Below are 18,042 nucleotides of genomic sequence, written 5' to 3'. Positions count from 1 at the left end.
TTGCTGTGCAGAAGCAGCATAGACAATACATAAATGAACAACCATGGCCGTGTCCAATAAATTTCATTGTGGACATGGAAATGTGAATATCATTTACTTTTCGTGTGCCACAAAAGGCTCTTCTTTTTATGCTTCTCAACCATTTAAAAATGTAGAACCATTCTTAGGTTGTGGCCGTACAAAGGCAAACCCTAGGCTGGATTCGGCCAACAAGGCCATTGTTTGCTGACTCCTGAATAGAGGCTCAAATAATTGATGTATTTTTCTTGGTTGTAACTACTACTGGACAAAAAGGAGAAAGTTTTCTAAAAAGCAGCCACACGATTCTTTATTAAGACATGTATTTCACACTGTTCTGACATTTTTTTTTCTGATGTCTTTCTCCAATTCTATACCTTTGAGAGATGAAATACATTTTTTTTTGTATTCTTTCTTTGATGCATTCTAATTCATAGCTCCCTTGTGCTGCCATGTGATTTGCAGTCCTTGTTAATCTTGTGGTCTTGACACCTTTCTTACTCCTATATAAAGCCCGTTAATTATAAATGCTTTACCCATGCAACTATTAAAACAATGTATGCAATGAATAACCAATTAACATTTTATATTTTCTAAAACTAGAAAGGAGCAAAGTTAAAACTGCTTTCTAATGGCAGAAATTAACCGGGAAATTTGTTTCTATTTTCAGGATGGTTATAGCAATAGCATTCAATACTAATAGTTTGAGTAGTATGGATAAACCAGCACATATATTTTTTTATGTTGAATTCTCATATCCAACGGAGTTCTATTCAGTTTTATTACCTGTATGTTTCGTTATGGTCTGAGATCAAGAAGAAAATTGTGAATGAATTTTCTGTAATTTCCTTGTACAACACAAGGGTTTGTCAGTTAAAGTAGTACTTATGTGACAATTATAGGAATTGTTACATAAATGTTTTTGTTGCTTTTTGGGCCCTGAAAAATTAACGCATGAAAGATTCATATCTGTGATATGCACAGAAAGTTTCATTGCATTCTATGTTTCTAAGCTGGGGATCTGACCTTTCTATCTAGAAGATTTTTAGGATCTTCTGCTTATTAAATTGTAACTTTCTCCCTGTTTGCTGCTCCAGGTCTCACTCTGCTTTCTCTCCCGCCTCCTTTTTCTCGAGCCTTTGGGCTCCTTGTGGGCCTGCACGGCACAGAGGCCCCCTCCTCTGCTGCAGCCTATTGCAGATTTCCAGAAAAGTGTGGAACTCTCTTCTCAACCAAATTTCTGCCTTCTGTTTTTCTTAGTATTATGGCTTTACATGTTGCTAGTTATTAACTGTAATTCTCACGGGGCCTCAGGAGCGAGAGGAGATACAGGTGCCTCTGCTCAGCCTGCCGACTATGCCCAGCGGTCCTCCAGGTGTGCCTCCCCGTGCTGCACTGCTGCCCCCAGATAGTCCTTTTGAGTGAGACTTGCATGTGTGTTTTCATTTAAAAGTTATCAACTGAAATTGCAATGAACTTAAGAAAATTATTTAAATTTTTAAACAATTAAATATAACTGCAGTGGGGAAACTACTACATGTACATGTGATACATGTTTGGAGCAATATGCCAAATATCATCTTAGTACATTGATGAAAATGGTTTTGACTTACCAGATCCCCCAAAAGGGTCCTGAGAACCCCCAGGGTCTATGTATCTTACTTTGAAAATCTTTTGATTACATATTTCATTATCGTTTTATAGCATAAATAGATTTTAGAAAATGTATTAGGGAATACATTTGAATTACAATTTGTGCACCAAGTATATGCTGTTTTTTTCTCAAAGGGTCCTTCTTGCTGGGAAGATGTCTTAATCCCAAACCAGATGAGTGGTGAATGCCAGTCTCCAAACTGCCCTGGGACTAGAGCAGTAAGTACTGGTCAAATCTGTTCTTTCATTATGGCATCTCCAGTGTTTACTAGGAAATGAGATTAGAGACAAAACACTAATTGATTCTTCCCATCCACTTTTATATTTACAAAAAGTGTTATAAGATTCAAAAGTGTTCATAATATTCTCGAAAAATTCTGCCTGTATCATTGCCTTCCAGTGTCACTTTCCTAGAGACTTAACCACTTTGGGTGATTATGTTGAAACATGACAATTTAAATTCCTCACAAGGTGATGTTCATGGAATATAAAGAAGATCCTGTTCAGAGTCTGACAAAAGAAAACAACAAAGCTATAATGTTCATCTTTTTCCTAATGCTGTGATATTTTACATTTACGTTCCATATCATTCAAAATTGCTCTTTCTACCTTTCTTAGCAGTTTTCTGGCATAGTGGGCTGTTAGAAAATTTAGAATGAATGACCAGCTGTAAATGGAATCCCCATCCTCTGTTCTCTGCAATCCATTTTGTCTTTGCAAACATACACCATGTGTTTCATATAGAGAAGGTATTTCTGGAACGAGAGCCTAAGCACTGAAGTTATTTTTTAAATAATTTTATCATTATGGTCATGTTTATAACTTGTGTATTATACTTTTTACTTTGAAAATCCTTGGGTCCATCATAATCTGATTATATATATTTTCTGAGCTGTAAATACTCTTACGGCGCCAACACAAATGTCAAGTTAGTTCACAAACTGTCACAGCCAGCTGACAGTTCATATCTTCTCTAAGGAACAAAGGCTGTCAACAGCAACAGGCAGAGTGTTTGAGCTAGGATCATTAGATGTGTCTTCTCTCTCCAATCTGCTGGATGATTGCAAGGCTACAGAGACAGCAGTGAGCAGCGATGATGATCACTCTCCATCAAATGGGACTAGGGACACTGAACAGCTCTTTATTAATGCAAATCCTGAAGAAAAATAATGACTTGTGCGTCACTCGCCGATATCGAGGCACAATACAGTCTTGCAAGTTTGCTATTGGGATGAAATTAAAGTATACATACTTTGTAGGACAGATTTCTTAAGTATAATTGTATTTGCGTGTACATATGTGGATGTAGTACGCATATATTATGGTATACATGCCATGTAGATATAATTACATTTAATAATAATTTAAATCCTCTGGTGCATGGCACATTATGATCTCCATATCATCTTTACAGCAATGTGAGCTCCTTTGAAAATCTACTTCAGTCATTGACAGTCTGACTGCCTCTGTGTACCTTCATATTAATTGGGAGGATCCAGCACAGCAGGATAGACAATCTTGTATCTTTAAGGATTTAGCTTCAAATTGGTCACAGGGCTACTGTGTTGCTAGGGCTGGGAATCACGACCTTTGCTTGTTGAATATTCTCCTCGCCTATCTATCAGTATACAGAGCTTCGTCTAAATCAGTTTATACTGAAGCTTTATTTCGGACAGCATGGTGAACTGACACCCTAAAAAAATCCTTGCAGTGCACACTATATAAAAGTAGTGAATTGAATTCCAAACACATATTTTTAAAGAACAGCTGAGCTGACGACATAGTAAGGAGAAGGTCATATGCCCAAAAGTAAGAGAAGGCTAGACTCCAGAAAGGAAACTGTGTAAGCTAAAGCCACTCACCACCGGGGGCTACAGCCTCAGACCAGGCAAACGCTGGAGACTGCTGGTGAGTTTAGGGCCTCGTCAAGGTGGAAAGTGAAACCATAGAATTCTACATGAAGAACCTCCTGGAAAACATGATTTCCTCCTGGGATCAAGTGGAGTGAGGAAGCTGCTGGGGGTAGTTGCCTATTTTGTTTTCACTCTAGGTAGAAATGTTACTCCTAAGAATTTGTAAGCACAGACCCATATTTACCTGAGTTTGGGGCTAAATTTTACTCTTTCTGTGTACACTTATATAAAGTCCTGAGTCTAGAATGTTGTTTAGGGTGGCCATGAGTTGGCAGTGCCAGGAACTGGGCTGAGACTAACCCACATCCTCCCAAGGAGACCTGTGCTCTCAAATGAGTCCTAAAATAATTCCCTCAGATAAAGTTTCACAGAGCATGACCTAACAATCAGAAAAATCACAGATGGAAGCATGCCATCATGAATGAGAGCAAGCAGAGTTCAAACCTGGAAAGAACACAGAGATTAAAGTTGCCTGGGAAAGACTATAAGTATGCTTAATGTGTTTAAAAAATGAAAGCGCGGGGCTTCCCTGGTGGCACAGTGGTTGAGAGTCCGTCTGCCGATGCAGGGGACGCGGGTTCGTGCCCCCGTCTGGGAGGATCCCACGTGCCGCGGAGCGGCTGGGCCCGTGAGCCATGGTCGCTGAGCCTGTGTGTCCGGAGCCTGTTCTCCGAAACGGGAAAGGCCACAATAGTGAGAGGCCCGCATACCGCAAGGAAAGAAAAAAAAAAAAAAAAATGAAAGCGCACATATGATTAAAAAACAAAAGACTATCAGAAATATCCAGTCAGATTAAAAGATTAAATACACACACACAAACATGCATGCCCACGTGTACATACATGCACACAGTAACATGAGAAATTCTAGAATTAAAAACTATAATAATTGACACGAAATTGACTAGATGGGCTAAACAGCAGGTAAGTAGGTGAAAGAGCAATTCTAACTTAGATCTGAAACTTGCCCTGATAAAATTACTCAAAATGCAGGCAGAAAATATAACAGATTTAAAATATAAAAGAGAAGTTAAACAATATGGTGGGTAAAATTAGATTTCCAGAAGAAAATAATAGAGAGAATAGTGGAAAGGTAATATTTTAAAAGATAATGAAGCAGAGCTTTCCACAATTTTTAAGACTCAAGAATCCCAAGGAGTAGGAATAAAATGAAAGCCCCACCTAAATCGATCACTGAAATTGCAGAACAGAAAGATTCTAAAAGCAGCAGAATGAAGAAGACTGGTTACTACACAGGAGAAACAATCGATAGTTATTAAACCAACAGCAACATCAGAAGGCAGACGACACAGGAACAATATCTTCAAAATGTTGAAAGGAAATAAATGCTAAACTGAAATTGTATTTAAGAAAAACTTTTAAAGGACAAGATCAACAACCAAAAAGATATTTTCAGGTAAACAGAAACTCAGGGAATTAACTTCCATCTAAACCTTTCAAATATTTTTAAGTTAAATTATTTCAGAAAGAAAGAAAATGATCCCAGAAGGAAAGCCTGAAATGCGAGAAGGAATGATTGGAAACAATGTAGAGAAACCTAAACAAAATGTAACAATCAGTATGATAATATTTGATTAATGGAAATATATGTAAAGATAAATAAAGTTTCTGGACAATATTGCATATAAGCATCGAACATAAAGTTAAAGCATTCTAGGATCTTTGTACTTTTCACCAGAAAGGAAAGACAGTGACTGAAATTAAACTTGTTTTTGGTACGTGAACGTTCATAGCAGCTTTGTCTGTAACAGTGCACACTGGAAATAACCCACATGTCCAACAACAGGTGAGTGTGTAGACAAACTGGAAGAGCCATGCAGTGGTTTACTGCTCAGTGATAAAAAGGAAGTCACTGTTGACACACGCTACAACCCGGATGGTCCGCAAAATAATTATGCTAGTGAGAGAAGCCAAACAAAAAAAGGAGATGCTGCGTGATTCCAGTTATGTGAAATTCTAGAAAACACAAACAATCTACAGTGATAGAAAATAGATCGGTAGTTGCCTAGGGACTGGGTAGAGGCAAGTAGAGCATGAGGATGGGACTAAAAAGGGCCCGAGGAGTCTTTGGGGATGAGAAATTGTTCAGTATCTTAATTGTGGTGTTGGCTTCATGGATGTATATGTATGTCAAAATGTAGGCTATTTATCCACATGCAGTTTATTTGATGTTACTGATACCCCAGTAAAGCTATAAAATAACAATGCCAACATTTTATACAATTAGGAGATTTCACATAAAAATTCAAACCTCAAGCTCATCCTGAAGAGCCATAAGATCAGGCAGCTCTGTGATGGCCTCTCAGCCAGAGTTCCTCACCCCTGTGCACTCCTCAGCTGGCTGCCGAGCTGTGTTAGTGAACTTGAAGGCTTTCCTCTGGTGTGTAATTCTGAGGACCCCTCACACTCCCGACACGTTTGGGGTTCTTCTCCCTTGTGAATTGTCTGGTGGTAAATAGGCTGCTTCTCCTCAAAGGCCTTTCTGAACACCATGAGTTTGTAGGCTCAGGGCTGGGTCTCATGTGCCTTGGCCAGGTTCAAGTCCTTGCTGTCCAGTGCCCAGGCTTCCTCACCATGCCCCTGCTGGGGGACCACACGGGGTTGGGGGCCTCAAGTCCCGGGAAGGGCAGAAGTGCAAAGTCGTCCAGTGCACAGCATGGTAGATGCCCCTCAGGGCGTTTTCACAGAGCCCTCTTCTCCCAGGAGGGGCTCACAACCACACCCTGCAAGGTCATGGGTCCCATGCCAGGTTCATCACCTCCAAGTTCAGATGACTTCATCTGAACCATGACCTGGGGGCCTCCTCAGAAGCTGCCCCGTATAACCCACTGGGAAGCAATTCCTACCCCGGTGATCTAGTTATACCAGTCATTTTTAACATGAAACTCAAGTTAAAAATGCATTTAAATTGTATAGAATTACCGTCTAGGTGATTGAAATACAATACAGGTGTCAAGTTTGGAAAGAGGGAAGGAAGGAAGGAAAAAAGGGAGAGAGAGAATTAGAGGAAAATGGGACAAATAAGTAGCACACACCAAAAAAAAAATAAAGGTAGAAATAAAACCAAATATAACAGTTAATGAAATTAAATGTAAATGGACTAACTAAAGTTTAGAAGACAGATTATTAGACTGGATTAAGAGAAGAAAATCCAGCTTTATGGAGGTTACAAAAGTATACCTAAAACATATGAGAACAAAAATATTGAAAGTGGAAGAATGGAAAATGATGTACCACACAAATAGTCACCGAACACAGCTGTTGAAACTATTTTAATTGCATATAAAATAGATTCAGGGGAAAAAAAGCATTATTAAAAGTTAAGAAACATTATTAAAAATAGATTTCGAGGGCTTGCTTGGTGGCGCAGTGGTTGAGAGTCGGCCTGCTGATGCAGGGGACACGGGTTCGTGCCCCAGTCCAGGAAGATCCCACATGCTGCGGAGCGGCTAGGCCCATGAGCCATGGCCGCTGAGCCTGTGCGTCTGGAGCCTGTGCTCCGCAACGGGAGAAGCCACAACAGTGAGAGGTCCGCGTACCGCAAAAAAAAAAGTAGATTTCGATGAAAGGTTCAATAACCCAGGAAGATATAGTAGTTTAAAACTTGTATGATCTCAATAACATGGATATAAAATACATTAAGGACAAATTGTCAGAATTAACAAATTGTACACATGAAGCTGTAACCATGAGGGAAGATAGTGAGCTAACTCTCTGAGGAGTTGAGGGCTCCAGTAGTGCAAACTCAGGAAGCCGTAGCCTACTAACACAGCCACTGAGCAAGGTGGCATTCTGAGTGCTACACCCAACCATGAGGGCACCCCTTTTTTGAGCACATATGGAACATTTCAACAATTGATCGTGTTTTAAGTCATTTAAATATCACTAACGGAAACATAACCATAAAAACCTCTTAAACATGGAAATTCAATTAACTTAGTCAATTAAAAAAAATCCAAATGGAAATATGGGATCAAACAATAATGAAAATGTAACACATATCAAATCTTTTGGGATGCAGCTAAATTAGTATTTAAAGGGAGTATTTAGAACCATAAATGCTACTTTTATAAAAGAAGAGAGGATAACATTATTTAAAGATATTTTTAAGAAAGGAGGAAAAAATTGTCATAGTGAACTTTTTTTTTCCCATATCTAATGAACATAAATAAATGGTTAAATAAAGGAAATGAAGGCATGCACACTTCTGAATAACTATACCAGTGGGTGGGCAGAATTGCTCAATATGAGTCGTTTAGTTCCTTCTTCTTTGCTCTTATCTTAAAACCATTTTCTGGATTGTATTTTTACAGTGCAGCCAAACGTAAGCCTATTTTCTAAAGCATTGTGTGTGCGGTGTTTGTTTCTTAAGAAGATGAGAAGATAGGCACTTAAAGTAGTTTATCATATTTAAATTTGTAGAATATTTTAAATTTTGACACTATTTTATACACTATGTATTATATTATTATAAAAATGTTTAATTTCTATCACTTGAATAAAATATCCATATATTTAAAATTCAAAAGAGCAGGGTCCATAATGTATTCTTAATTAATGTTTAGGCACTTAAAGATCATCTAACTAGATCGTTTTAAATAGCAGTAAACTTTCACCTTGGTTTTTAAGACTACAGATATAAACTTGACCCTACCTACACTTTAGACAGAGAAATCTGAAACAAATTCAGTTCTACACTAGTCACTGTTATCTTAGAAGGAGCATCACATTAGTTCTGAAAGGCATCTTACCTTATTATAAAAACAATTCTAGTCAGTTCCAAGGGTGTGTGCTTGAGATTAAGAGGGACAGAATCAATTAGGGTTTTTTTTTTCCATTAGTGAAATTAATTCAACTTTGGATATGATATAGACTTTAAGTTTTCTGTGTAAATCTTCATTTTATATTTTGCCTATGATACCTTAAACAATGAAGATATTTGTGTTTGTGCGTTGGGGGATATATATTTTTCTTACTTGCACACATGTAGGCTAACGCATACCCAGAAGCCTTACTCTCTAGGAATTATTCCTGAGTTCTGAATCATAACTTTTAAAAGTGAGTATTCCCTGTCCACCACTCTCCTGTGAAGACATTTGGCTTAGTGGTGCTTTTATGGTAATTAAGGGTTTCTTAGCCAACTGTGAGATTGTTGATTTTTCCCTCACGTCTGACAGTGGGGTTTAGGATAAGGGATAGTCCCTGGGATGAAAAAGAAATCAATTATATCTTGTCTTAGTCTGTTCAGTCTGCTATACCAAAAATACCACAAATTGGGTGGCTTATAAACAACAAATACTTATTTCTCACAGCTGTGGAGGATGGAAGTCCAAGATTAAGGCACCAACAGATTCAGTGTCTGTTGAGAGCCCGCTTCCTGAGACTTAGATGGCCGTCTGCTCATTGTGTCCTCAAGTGGTGGACAGGGTGAGGGAGCTCTCAGGGGTCTCTTTTAATAAGGGCTCTGCTCTCATGACCTAATCACCTTCTAAAGGCCCCAACTCCAAATACCATCACAGTGGGAAACAGGTTTCAACATATGAATTTGGGGAAAACACAAACATTCAGATCGTAGCAAACCTCAAAGTAATACATAACCAAGGTCATGATTTTTATGCTTATTAAGGGATGTTGATTTCACTACTTAGCCTATAGCATGCATTATATTTTATGTTTTTGAGGAGTAATATTTACTGAAATTCTGTGTAAAACAATAGAAAACTTTCTTTTTTAGACTGCTTGATTTTGACCAGAGTTAAGCTCTTTTACATAGAACTTTTCTTTCTTATCAGAAACAGTTGAGATAAGTCTGTTAAAATAGCTCAAAGACTTATTTCAAGTGAAGCTTGATACTAAAAACTATCCCCTGAATTATAATAAATGACATAATTATTAAACTCAGTGCAGCAAATGGAGAGTTTTCATCTTACTCAACATGCAATTTATTTCTTGCATTTTCCCTGTTAGGCTCAGTATATGTCAACTGGAACATTAGTTTGAATGCAAGTTAATTAATATTCATAGTCTCTCTCTTTGATTTCATCTTCTGGGAAGATGTTGACCAGAACAAAATGAATAGTAAATAAGTGTCACCTAATACTGTAAAATTTTTTATTTATAGGTCATTTGCATATTTTATGTCCGAAAAGTTTCTTATTAATGTTTTAGTTTAATCAAATTACTATCCTTGAAGGGTTCTGTGTTTCTTTTTGTCGCTTTTTGTTGTTGTTTTAGGCTTGATTAGGATCTCACAAAATGAGTCTCAGGATTTCTCAGGATGGGTTCCTGGTATAAACGATATGTTCTTATTTTTTCCAATATCTAATAATAATGGAAGGTTGGCTTTGTTTCGTTTTTAAGAAAAGATCTGAGGTTGCAAGTGTCCCTGAGGTAGTCACAAATGAAAGCCTTTTTTTGCACAATGTAAAAGGAGCTCCATATTCTTACGTTGCCCAAACTCATCTGCATAATGCAATAACCAATGTGGCACAAATATCTCCAAATATGTATTTAAACAATCCCAACCCTTGTGGCTCCAGGGGAGCCATTGAACCCAAAGGGCTGCTGGGTGCTTAAACATGGAGGGTGGAGAATGGAAACAGAAGTAAAAGAGGAAAGAACACATTGACTCCTCTCTCATTCTGCCCTGCTCTGGTCAAAGAGAAATGGTCTCCCTGTCCTTACACTGTCCTACAGTCACATTTTCTAAATTCTAAGTAAAATTGAATTCTGAAAGTTTTGCAGTCAAACTCAGATTATGATTGAATGGTATCTAAGCGGGACAAAATGTTCTTTGTTTTCTGACATGCAATTCGGGTGACAAACTAGAAACTTCTTATAGCATTTTTCAAAAACTGATCGAGTATTCAGACTCAAGGACAGTTCATTTCTAAATCAAGTTTTGAGGACTTGAAAACAAAAAGTGTCATTTAAAAAGAAATTAAGGCAAAATTGAAAGATATGTATTTTATTATGGAATTGGCAGAAATATTGCAAATTTAAATAAAAAATTTAAAATTTTGTTTATAAATAAATTAGTCTGCTGTGAAAAAAATGTGTCAGTTTTTAAGAGTACTAAAGAAATTGAGGTAGTTTTAAAGAACCCACAGCTATTTGTGCAACTCTGAAGTCTAGACTCAATTCCATTCAATTTCTCTTTTTCTGTGACATAACCCCATTTTTGTCTGGGCTCTTTTATAACTTCGTGGAAAATTAAATCAACAGTCATCTTCAAATGGTATTGTTAAAGACTCTTGTACTGTTACATGAAAAAAACTAATCACCAAGGAAAGAAAACCAGGTACCAGAAATCCGTGCATGTATATATAGCAGAATACCTATGCACATGAGATAACCCATATCCACACCGTAGTCCCACAGACATAACCTTGGTTTAGTTTATGATGCCATTTTTCAAGCAAATGGGCGGTTTCCATAATGTATATTTTAAATATTGAAAATAATTCGTGCCTCCTCAATTCCAGGAAAATTCTGTTGTTTGTGAATTGTAAGTTGTTTTTTCACTTGATGATCTGTGATTCTCTGTGCTATAATTTATATCTTATTTCGTATACAGAAGAAAATCATGCATATTACCACAGTGCTGTTTGGATATGATCAACTTTTATCATCCCCAGAGGCTTCAAAAGTTACTCCTTAATTTGTCGTCTTTCCATGGAATGATTCCAAAGCCAGATATGTCAGTGAGGGGCTGTGTTGAAGTTTTGTTGTGGCTTTAGACAAGGGCCCCAGACAACAAAGACACAACAAAGGAATTTATCATGATTAACCAGAAAAAGGTGAACTTCGAGACTGTTAGGTTTTAGATTAGGGGAGAAGGTATATGGATCTACCAGAGAAGATAGCAATAGATATAATAAGATAATTTCAGTAGATTTACAAATGAAATTCTGAGAACTGGAGCAAAGAAAGATTAGATACTACTGTAAACATCACTGAATGTTTCCACTGGGATGGTAGATTAGACCTAAATGGAAATATCAGGGACTGGAGACTAGAGGTCAGCCTGCGATAGCCTCCGTGCAGACGTACAAGAGGCTAATGGAGTGAGAATAGAAGGAAGATGTGGGAGTAATGGGCCAAGAGAATGAGGCCTGCTTCTCAACCAGGAAATCACCCTCTTGATCCTTCAAGCAGGTGATTGATGGCTCTTGGAGACCCACACTTCATCATGCCTCGATGGCAGTCATCAAGAAACCATCATCCCTCTTATTCAGGTCAAGCTAGCTCTCAAAAAGTTACCAAGGGCCATGATAAAATTTAGTTTTTCAGATATATGCTGAAAAAAAAATACTTAAAGCTATTTTACCAAACTTGAGAGGTAGCATAGAAAATATAAACATATGGAGAATAAGATCAAAACTGAGAAGAATTTCATGCACTATTGACGCACATGTAGTGAAACATTTACTTCCACTAATATTTCTTAGAAAAAAAACATAGTTTGGGGTCCTCAGATCTGAATTTCCTAAAGTAGGTAATTATCATCCCCCTCAGTACTCAGAGTTCTAGAAAATAAACTCAGTGCTGACCATAATACATGAGTGTTTTTATGAGATGAAGACAAAACTTTTATGTTTAAAGATTGAAAAGCAAAATATACTTTAAAATGTGTGTGTTTCCATTCAGAGAAATATAGTTATTTTCATAACAGGTATTTATGTGTTATGTTATGCGCTGTGTAGAAAACAAAGAGTGACCTTCAAGCACCGGAAGTCTGGTTGGGGAGATAAGACTTTACAGAAATGACTGCAACCCAGATTCAGCAACACAAGTAAAATACGCATTGAGCATGTCTTCTACGCCAGGCTCTAGGAATAGAAAAGGAAATATTTCATTTACTGCTCTCATCATTTGGGGAAAATGTCAGGGTGGGGTCGGACATGTAGGCCAGTGATGATTTTTACCACAAACTACATCTTGATAAAGACAGATATGAAGGAGTGTAAAAGACTTCACTTTGTGAATAAGGGAGAGGAAATAAGACAAATTGGTATATCACAGAGGCCATGAGACCAGCACAAAGAAGTGTTCTGTGGGAGTTCAGAGAAGGGAATTCCTTTAACAGAGGTGACCAAAGAAGGCTTTTTGGAGGAGGCGGGCCTGAGGCATGGGTAGTGGAAATTCCACAGGTAGTGATGTCGTCAAGGTTAGGAGCATTTTGTGAGGCAGAGGAAATGACAGGAATAAAGACACAGAAAATTAAGGGTCACTCATCCCATGAAGTACTGTTAGCTGCCTGCTGTCTGGTAGATAGTAGGCTCAGCCCTCCTGTGTGTGCAAGGTCAACATCCTCTCAGCCCTGATGACCTTGGACTTATCACGAGGAAAGATGGAAAAGAGGCCCAGGGTGTTACAAGGGCGTGAAACAGGGCGTCTGCCTAGAATCTGTGAGTAGGGCACCCTTGACTGGAGGAGCGGAGGCCAGCCCTGGGATCTGCAGGCTGAGTCAGAGTTACTGGTGGCGAAGCGGGAGGGTAACTTCCGGCAGGAAGGACCCTCTTGCAAGAGCCCTGCTGTGGGAGGCTCCTTGGGGAAAGCACCTGGAATTTGGAGGTGACGGAGGAACAGGAGGCAGTGTGTTTTCTCCCTTTTGTATGTTTGTTAGTTGTTTCGTTTGTGAGTTTTTATGTGGAAGATTATGACTAGTAATAGAAGGAATCTCACTAGTTTGGATATTTTGAAGGCTGAGATAGAACTTGAGCTGGTTGGCGTGAGGGGCAGGATAAAGAACAAAGAAGGAAAAAGAAAATCTTGAGGTATAAAAAAAAGAGATTATTTTTATATACTTTACTATCTTAAATCCCTGGTAATGTGTGAATAAAGGTAAATGAGAATTGGCATTTTGCCTTCCTTAAAGCTAGAAACAACATACAAATGAAATTTTAGTTTAGAACCGATTAGAGGCACCACACTTTTTTTCTATTTATTGGGTCATTAAGAGCAGCCATATGGTTGTCTTCTGTCTTATCTGTTCACGTTTCTCCAGTATGTTCCTCAGTGGGAGTCTATTTAGTGGTTGATGGGAATTCTAGTTTTATTGGTAACTCTCTGTTATCTGTAATTGCCAGAAGTAGACGATCCAGTATAAAGAGTCCACTCCCTTTTTGTCAGCCTTACTGGAAAACTGAGACCTTTTTCTTTTGCCATTAACTTTTGAAAATATTAGACGGAAAAGAAAACGGGTTACTGTGTGAAGTAAAATTTGAGACTATCTAAGAATCCATCCCTTCTTAAGGATAATGCAGTTGACTGTAATTGTATGCTGAGCAGTTTGAGGAGTGCTCGACTGAGAGTTGGGAAGTCTGTAACTCCTTCTCTTTCTATGTGCATGTCAATTTTCTGTTCATTTCCAGTTCTCCAGTTGGACAGCAAAGATATCCATCACTCTTGAAATTTCACTGAGTGTTTGTGGAGATTCAGGACTCAATAAAGCTTCCTCAGTTTAAAAAATGAACGACGTTCTGTTGGGATCACATAGCTCTTGATATCTGTCGATTTTCATACCTTATTCAGAAATGCCTGTATTTTCCTGGGTCCTAGCATTGTCATTTTTCCTCACAGTTATCTAATTTCTTAATTTTATACCTGCCTTATAAAAACATACCATTTCTGTCAAAGAACCATTTCTCCATGTGCTTTTATTTACCATTTCATTAAAACTTACACTGATGTTCACAGTTATAAATGTCATTAAGTGACTTTATGTTAAGCAGTTAAAAGTCATATCACTCAGTACAATGTCCAATATATGAAGACCATTTAGAGAATCAATTCTAATTTAGTATTTAATAGTCAGTGCTAATAATCATTATAATGCATGCATTTAAATTTGGACATTTTCTTGATTGAGTAATGAAATGCTTTAAATGAGCTCATTACTTAAGGACTCTAATTCTCATGCACCTTATGAGGTAAGGTGTTTACCTCATATGGATATAAGCAGATATAAATGGAGAAAAATGCATAGTGCGGTTCATTAAAGGGCAGTGGTTACAGCATATGACTCTATAAGAACAAAACCGCAATAGAAATACAAAAAGTACATTTTTTTGGAGTTGAGCTAAAGAAGCTCCTTAGAGATGGCTTATGTTTACTCTTATGGAATAAGCAGAGTCAACTGAATTGTTATAAAGAAGTGGCCACTGTAGAATAGGGTTCATCAGCCATAGTTACAGGACTAGATGAATTCTGTGACTATCAGATCCCAAGAGAGCAAATAAAAGAAAGATTACCCAGACCAGAGGATTAGTTAGGATACTACGAAGTCAGGATTACTACAAACTAGGATTTATTATCCACTAATTCTGGTCGTGATGCACTGTTTAAAGCACGGTTCTTTAGAAATCATGGAATGACATCGTATTGAGAACCGTGATTTAGTCTGAGTTTTCCACATTTTCTTTTCAACTGTCACAGCTAAAGTACTTCCTAGGATTCTGCCATGGTTATCACAGCTGTCCCTCCAAAAAAAAAAAGCCGAAACAAAACTAAACAATTATAACCGAACCCTTCATAATGGTGAAAGCCAATCTCTATTTAAAAAGAGATAACAGGAAAGGGAGAAGGGGAGGGGACAGAGGAGGTGATTAAATAAGCTGAATAAATGAAAATTCATTACTCTCTTCATCAAATGTTTCTTTGTGGCTGGAGACATGTCAAAGAGAAAGGCCTCCAGCTGGTAAGGACTACCATGGATCTGACCCGAAAGGCTTACAGGTTCAGGAACTAACTTTTAGCAACTCAGATCTTGAAGAGACTAACTCATGGGCTAACCAACACACAAAAGACATTATTTATGAACCATGATATTAGTTCACTAATGTATACTCTGGGAGCAACATCTCGAATTGCAGAATATTCATATCTACCTTCCTAGATATGTTTGTTTTCCTCCTCCCTTCTGCTCCCCTCCCTTTTCTCCTTCTTTCTCTCCTTTTGTTTTAAAATGTGTCTGCACAGTCTTTGACACACCTTTCGTCAAATGTTGGGTTCTAATTCCCCACCCCTTGGACCTGGGTCAGCCTTAGTGACCTGTTTCTGAAGAACAGAAAACAATAGAAGTGACCCTGTGTTAGGATCTTCTGAGGCTGCGTGACAGAAGTCACAGTAGTGTCTGCCTGGCCTTCTCCTTGGGACACATGCACGAGGAGCCTTTAACCAACATGGAAAATGCCTGAGAGACCACATGGAGAGGCCACGTGGAAATAGCCAGAGGTGACTAAGGAGCCCAGGGCTTCCCTTGACCAGCAGGTTAGCCTTCCTACCAACTGCCGTTTGTGTCAACAGTCAGCCTTCAGACCTGGCTCATGAGCCTCCCCAGCTGCTGCCACAGGAGCAGAGATTAGCAGTCTCCACCAAACCCCACTTAGTGCAGATTTGTGAGCAAAATAAATTAAAAAAAAATTCAATCCAATAACATTCGCACAGTAACAGATAACTGGAATACCTCCCATAGCGTTCTCCATGATCATGTGATTATACCAAAGGCCACACACACTCTCATACATAGATATGTGTGTGTGTAGGTCATAGTTTTATAAAAACCCGTTCAAATTAGAAATCAGACAATGATTTGATGATGAGAGTATCACAGTAGAATTATGTGGACTTGAGAAAGAGTTTATTCATGCTGGGCTTGATCATTTGTATATCTGAAGCATGTCTTTACGTTGGATAGTGTCTTATAAGCAATAACAAGCACTTTCCAGTCAACTCCCCCACTTACTAGATACCAAATGCACCATATGGTCATGCCAGAGGAATTAAAATGCAGCTATTTATCTATCTAATTTAATTCCATCATCTCTACCTGAGGCTACATCCTGGGCTCTGAGATATCTGTATGTATTTCCCAAATCACCATTAACAATATATTTCCAAATGATTTTGTCTGATGGTTTATTTTTACCGTGGTTAGTGTGTAGTGTAGCAGACAGGAGCATGGCCAGTGGAGTCAGAGAAGCTTGATCTGAACTTTTGTTCTGATACTTATAGTCTTATGGTCTTGGACAAAACCCTTGTGCCCCATCAGTTTCCTCATTTGTGAAACAATCAGTGCCTTTTATACAAGGTGGTTGGAAGGATTAAATGTGATAAAGGATATATAAAGTGCTTACCTCAGAGCCTCTCGTTGTAAGGGATCAATACATTGTAGCTATTATTACCATAGTTGTTCCTATTCTAATGTGTTGACTTTTACTAGACTTGATCTCTCGCCTTTTCCACCATACTGTGGTCAATTGACTGTAATTCCCCTGCAGTTGATTGTCGTTTATACAAATAACACAAGGTATTCAAATCGATAAAATTGCTCTGACAATAACTTTGTAGCAGACTGAAACATCTGTAGTTTCCTTAAATAAAAATGTACTCAATATGCATTTTATATAATACATGCAAGATTGAGATATAGATAAAATTCTCTACCAGCTGATCTGGAGGAAAAAAAATAACTTAGTCATAATGACTTAGAAAAGCATTGCTGTTGATTTTTTTTTCAGAGCCATGCACCAGCAGGATTATTGTTATAATATATTATTGTATATGTTATACTCAAAGTGCAATTTAAAGTTATGATACCTCCATTATTTTCATAATAAATGTTGCTTTTTCTGATTATAAGAACATGATGTGGGCTGAAAAAAACAGCCAACATACTTTCATATAAAGAAAAGGCTAAAAGTCATGTTTAATCAAACCACCGGAAGAAAATCACTGTTAACACTGGATGTACATTCTAAATGGTTTTCAAGGTGTACATGTGTATGTACACATGAACACACACATTTTTTTAATGAACTCATATCTTACATATTATTTTGTAACTTGTATCTTTTACTTCATATAGTGTACTCATTTTTCTATCAGTAGATAAAAGTCTACATGATCATTTCATGATTGATACCATTCTATTCTGCTGAAGGGGTCCACCTTCAGTGAGTATTTAAGCTGCTCTACATTTCACTCCAAGAGCCACAGTTTCATGATCTCTCTTATGTACATCCCTAAAAACGTGTATGGTCACATTTTTAGAGTATAATTTTAGAAGAAAAGTTGTTGCGGCAAAAGTATTTTTCATTTAAAGTGTTATCATGCGAATTCCAATAGTTCATCGGGACACTTTGCACCTGTTTTCACTCTCCCTAAAACTATTAGAACAGTTTCTTCACATCCTTTACCACTAGGTGCTTTCATTCTTAACTTTTTGTCAGTGTTTTTGGTGAAACACTGTATCTCATGTTAAATTGCCTTCTTCTAATTACTGGGAAGCTCAGGTAGGTTTCCATTGTTTATTGCTCATAATTGTGGCTATTTCCTTTCTTATAATTACCCTTTGTAAACATTTCTTATAGTAACCCTTTACTTATCATATATGTTGTAAATATTTTTCTCCAGTAAGTAATTTAATTTGAAAG

At 37.7% G+C, this 18,042-nt stretch overlaps 1 protein-coding gene across 1 annotated transcript in view; it reads left to right on the top strand.

The window, feature by feature from the left end:
• Window positions 1–18,042, top strand: part of PRKN (parkin RBR E3 ubiquitin protein ligase) — a 1,231,166-nt gene that overhangs the window by 625,198 nt on the left and 587,926 nt on the right. Inside the window, exon 5 of the mRNA XM_024747998.1 lies at window positions 1,807–1,890. Within this exon, the coding sequence (XP_024603766.1) occupies window positions 1,807–1,890 (84 nt within the window). The remainder of the gene's footprint in view (window positions 1–1,806; window positions 1,891–18,042) is intronic.

This window comes from Neophocaena asiaeorientalis, unplaced genomic scaffold, assembly GCF_003031525.2.
Source record: "Neophocaena asiaeorientalis asiaeorientalis breed wild unplaced genomic scaffold, Neophocaena_asiaeorientalis_V1.1 scaffold123, whole genome shotgun sequence".
Lineage (NCBI taxonomy): Eukaryota > Metazoa > Chordata > Mammalia > Artiodactyla > Phocoenidae > Neophocaena > Neophocaena asiaeorientalis.
The sequence above is the reverse complement of the archived record's forward strand: the minus strand, read 5'-3'. Positions and strand labels throughout refer to the sequence as shown.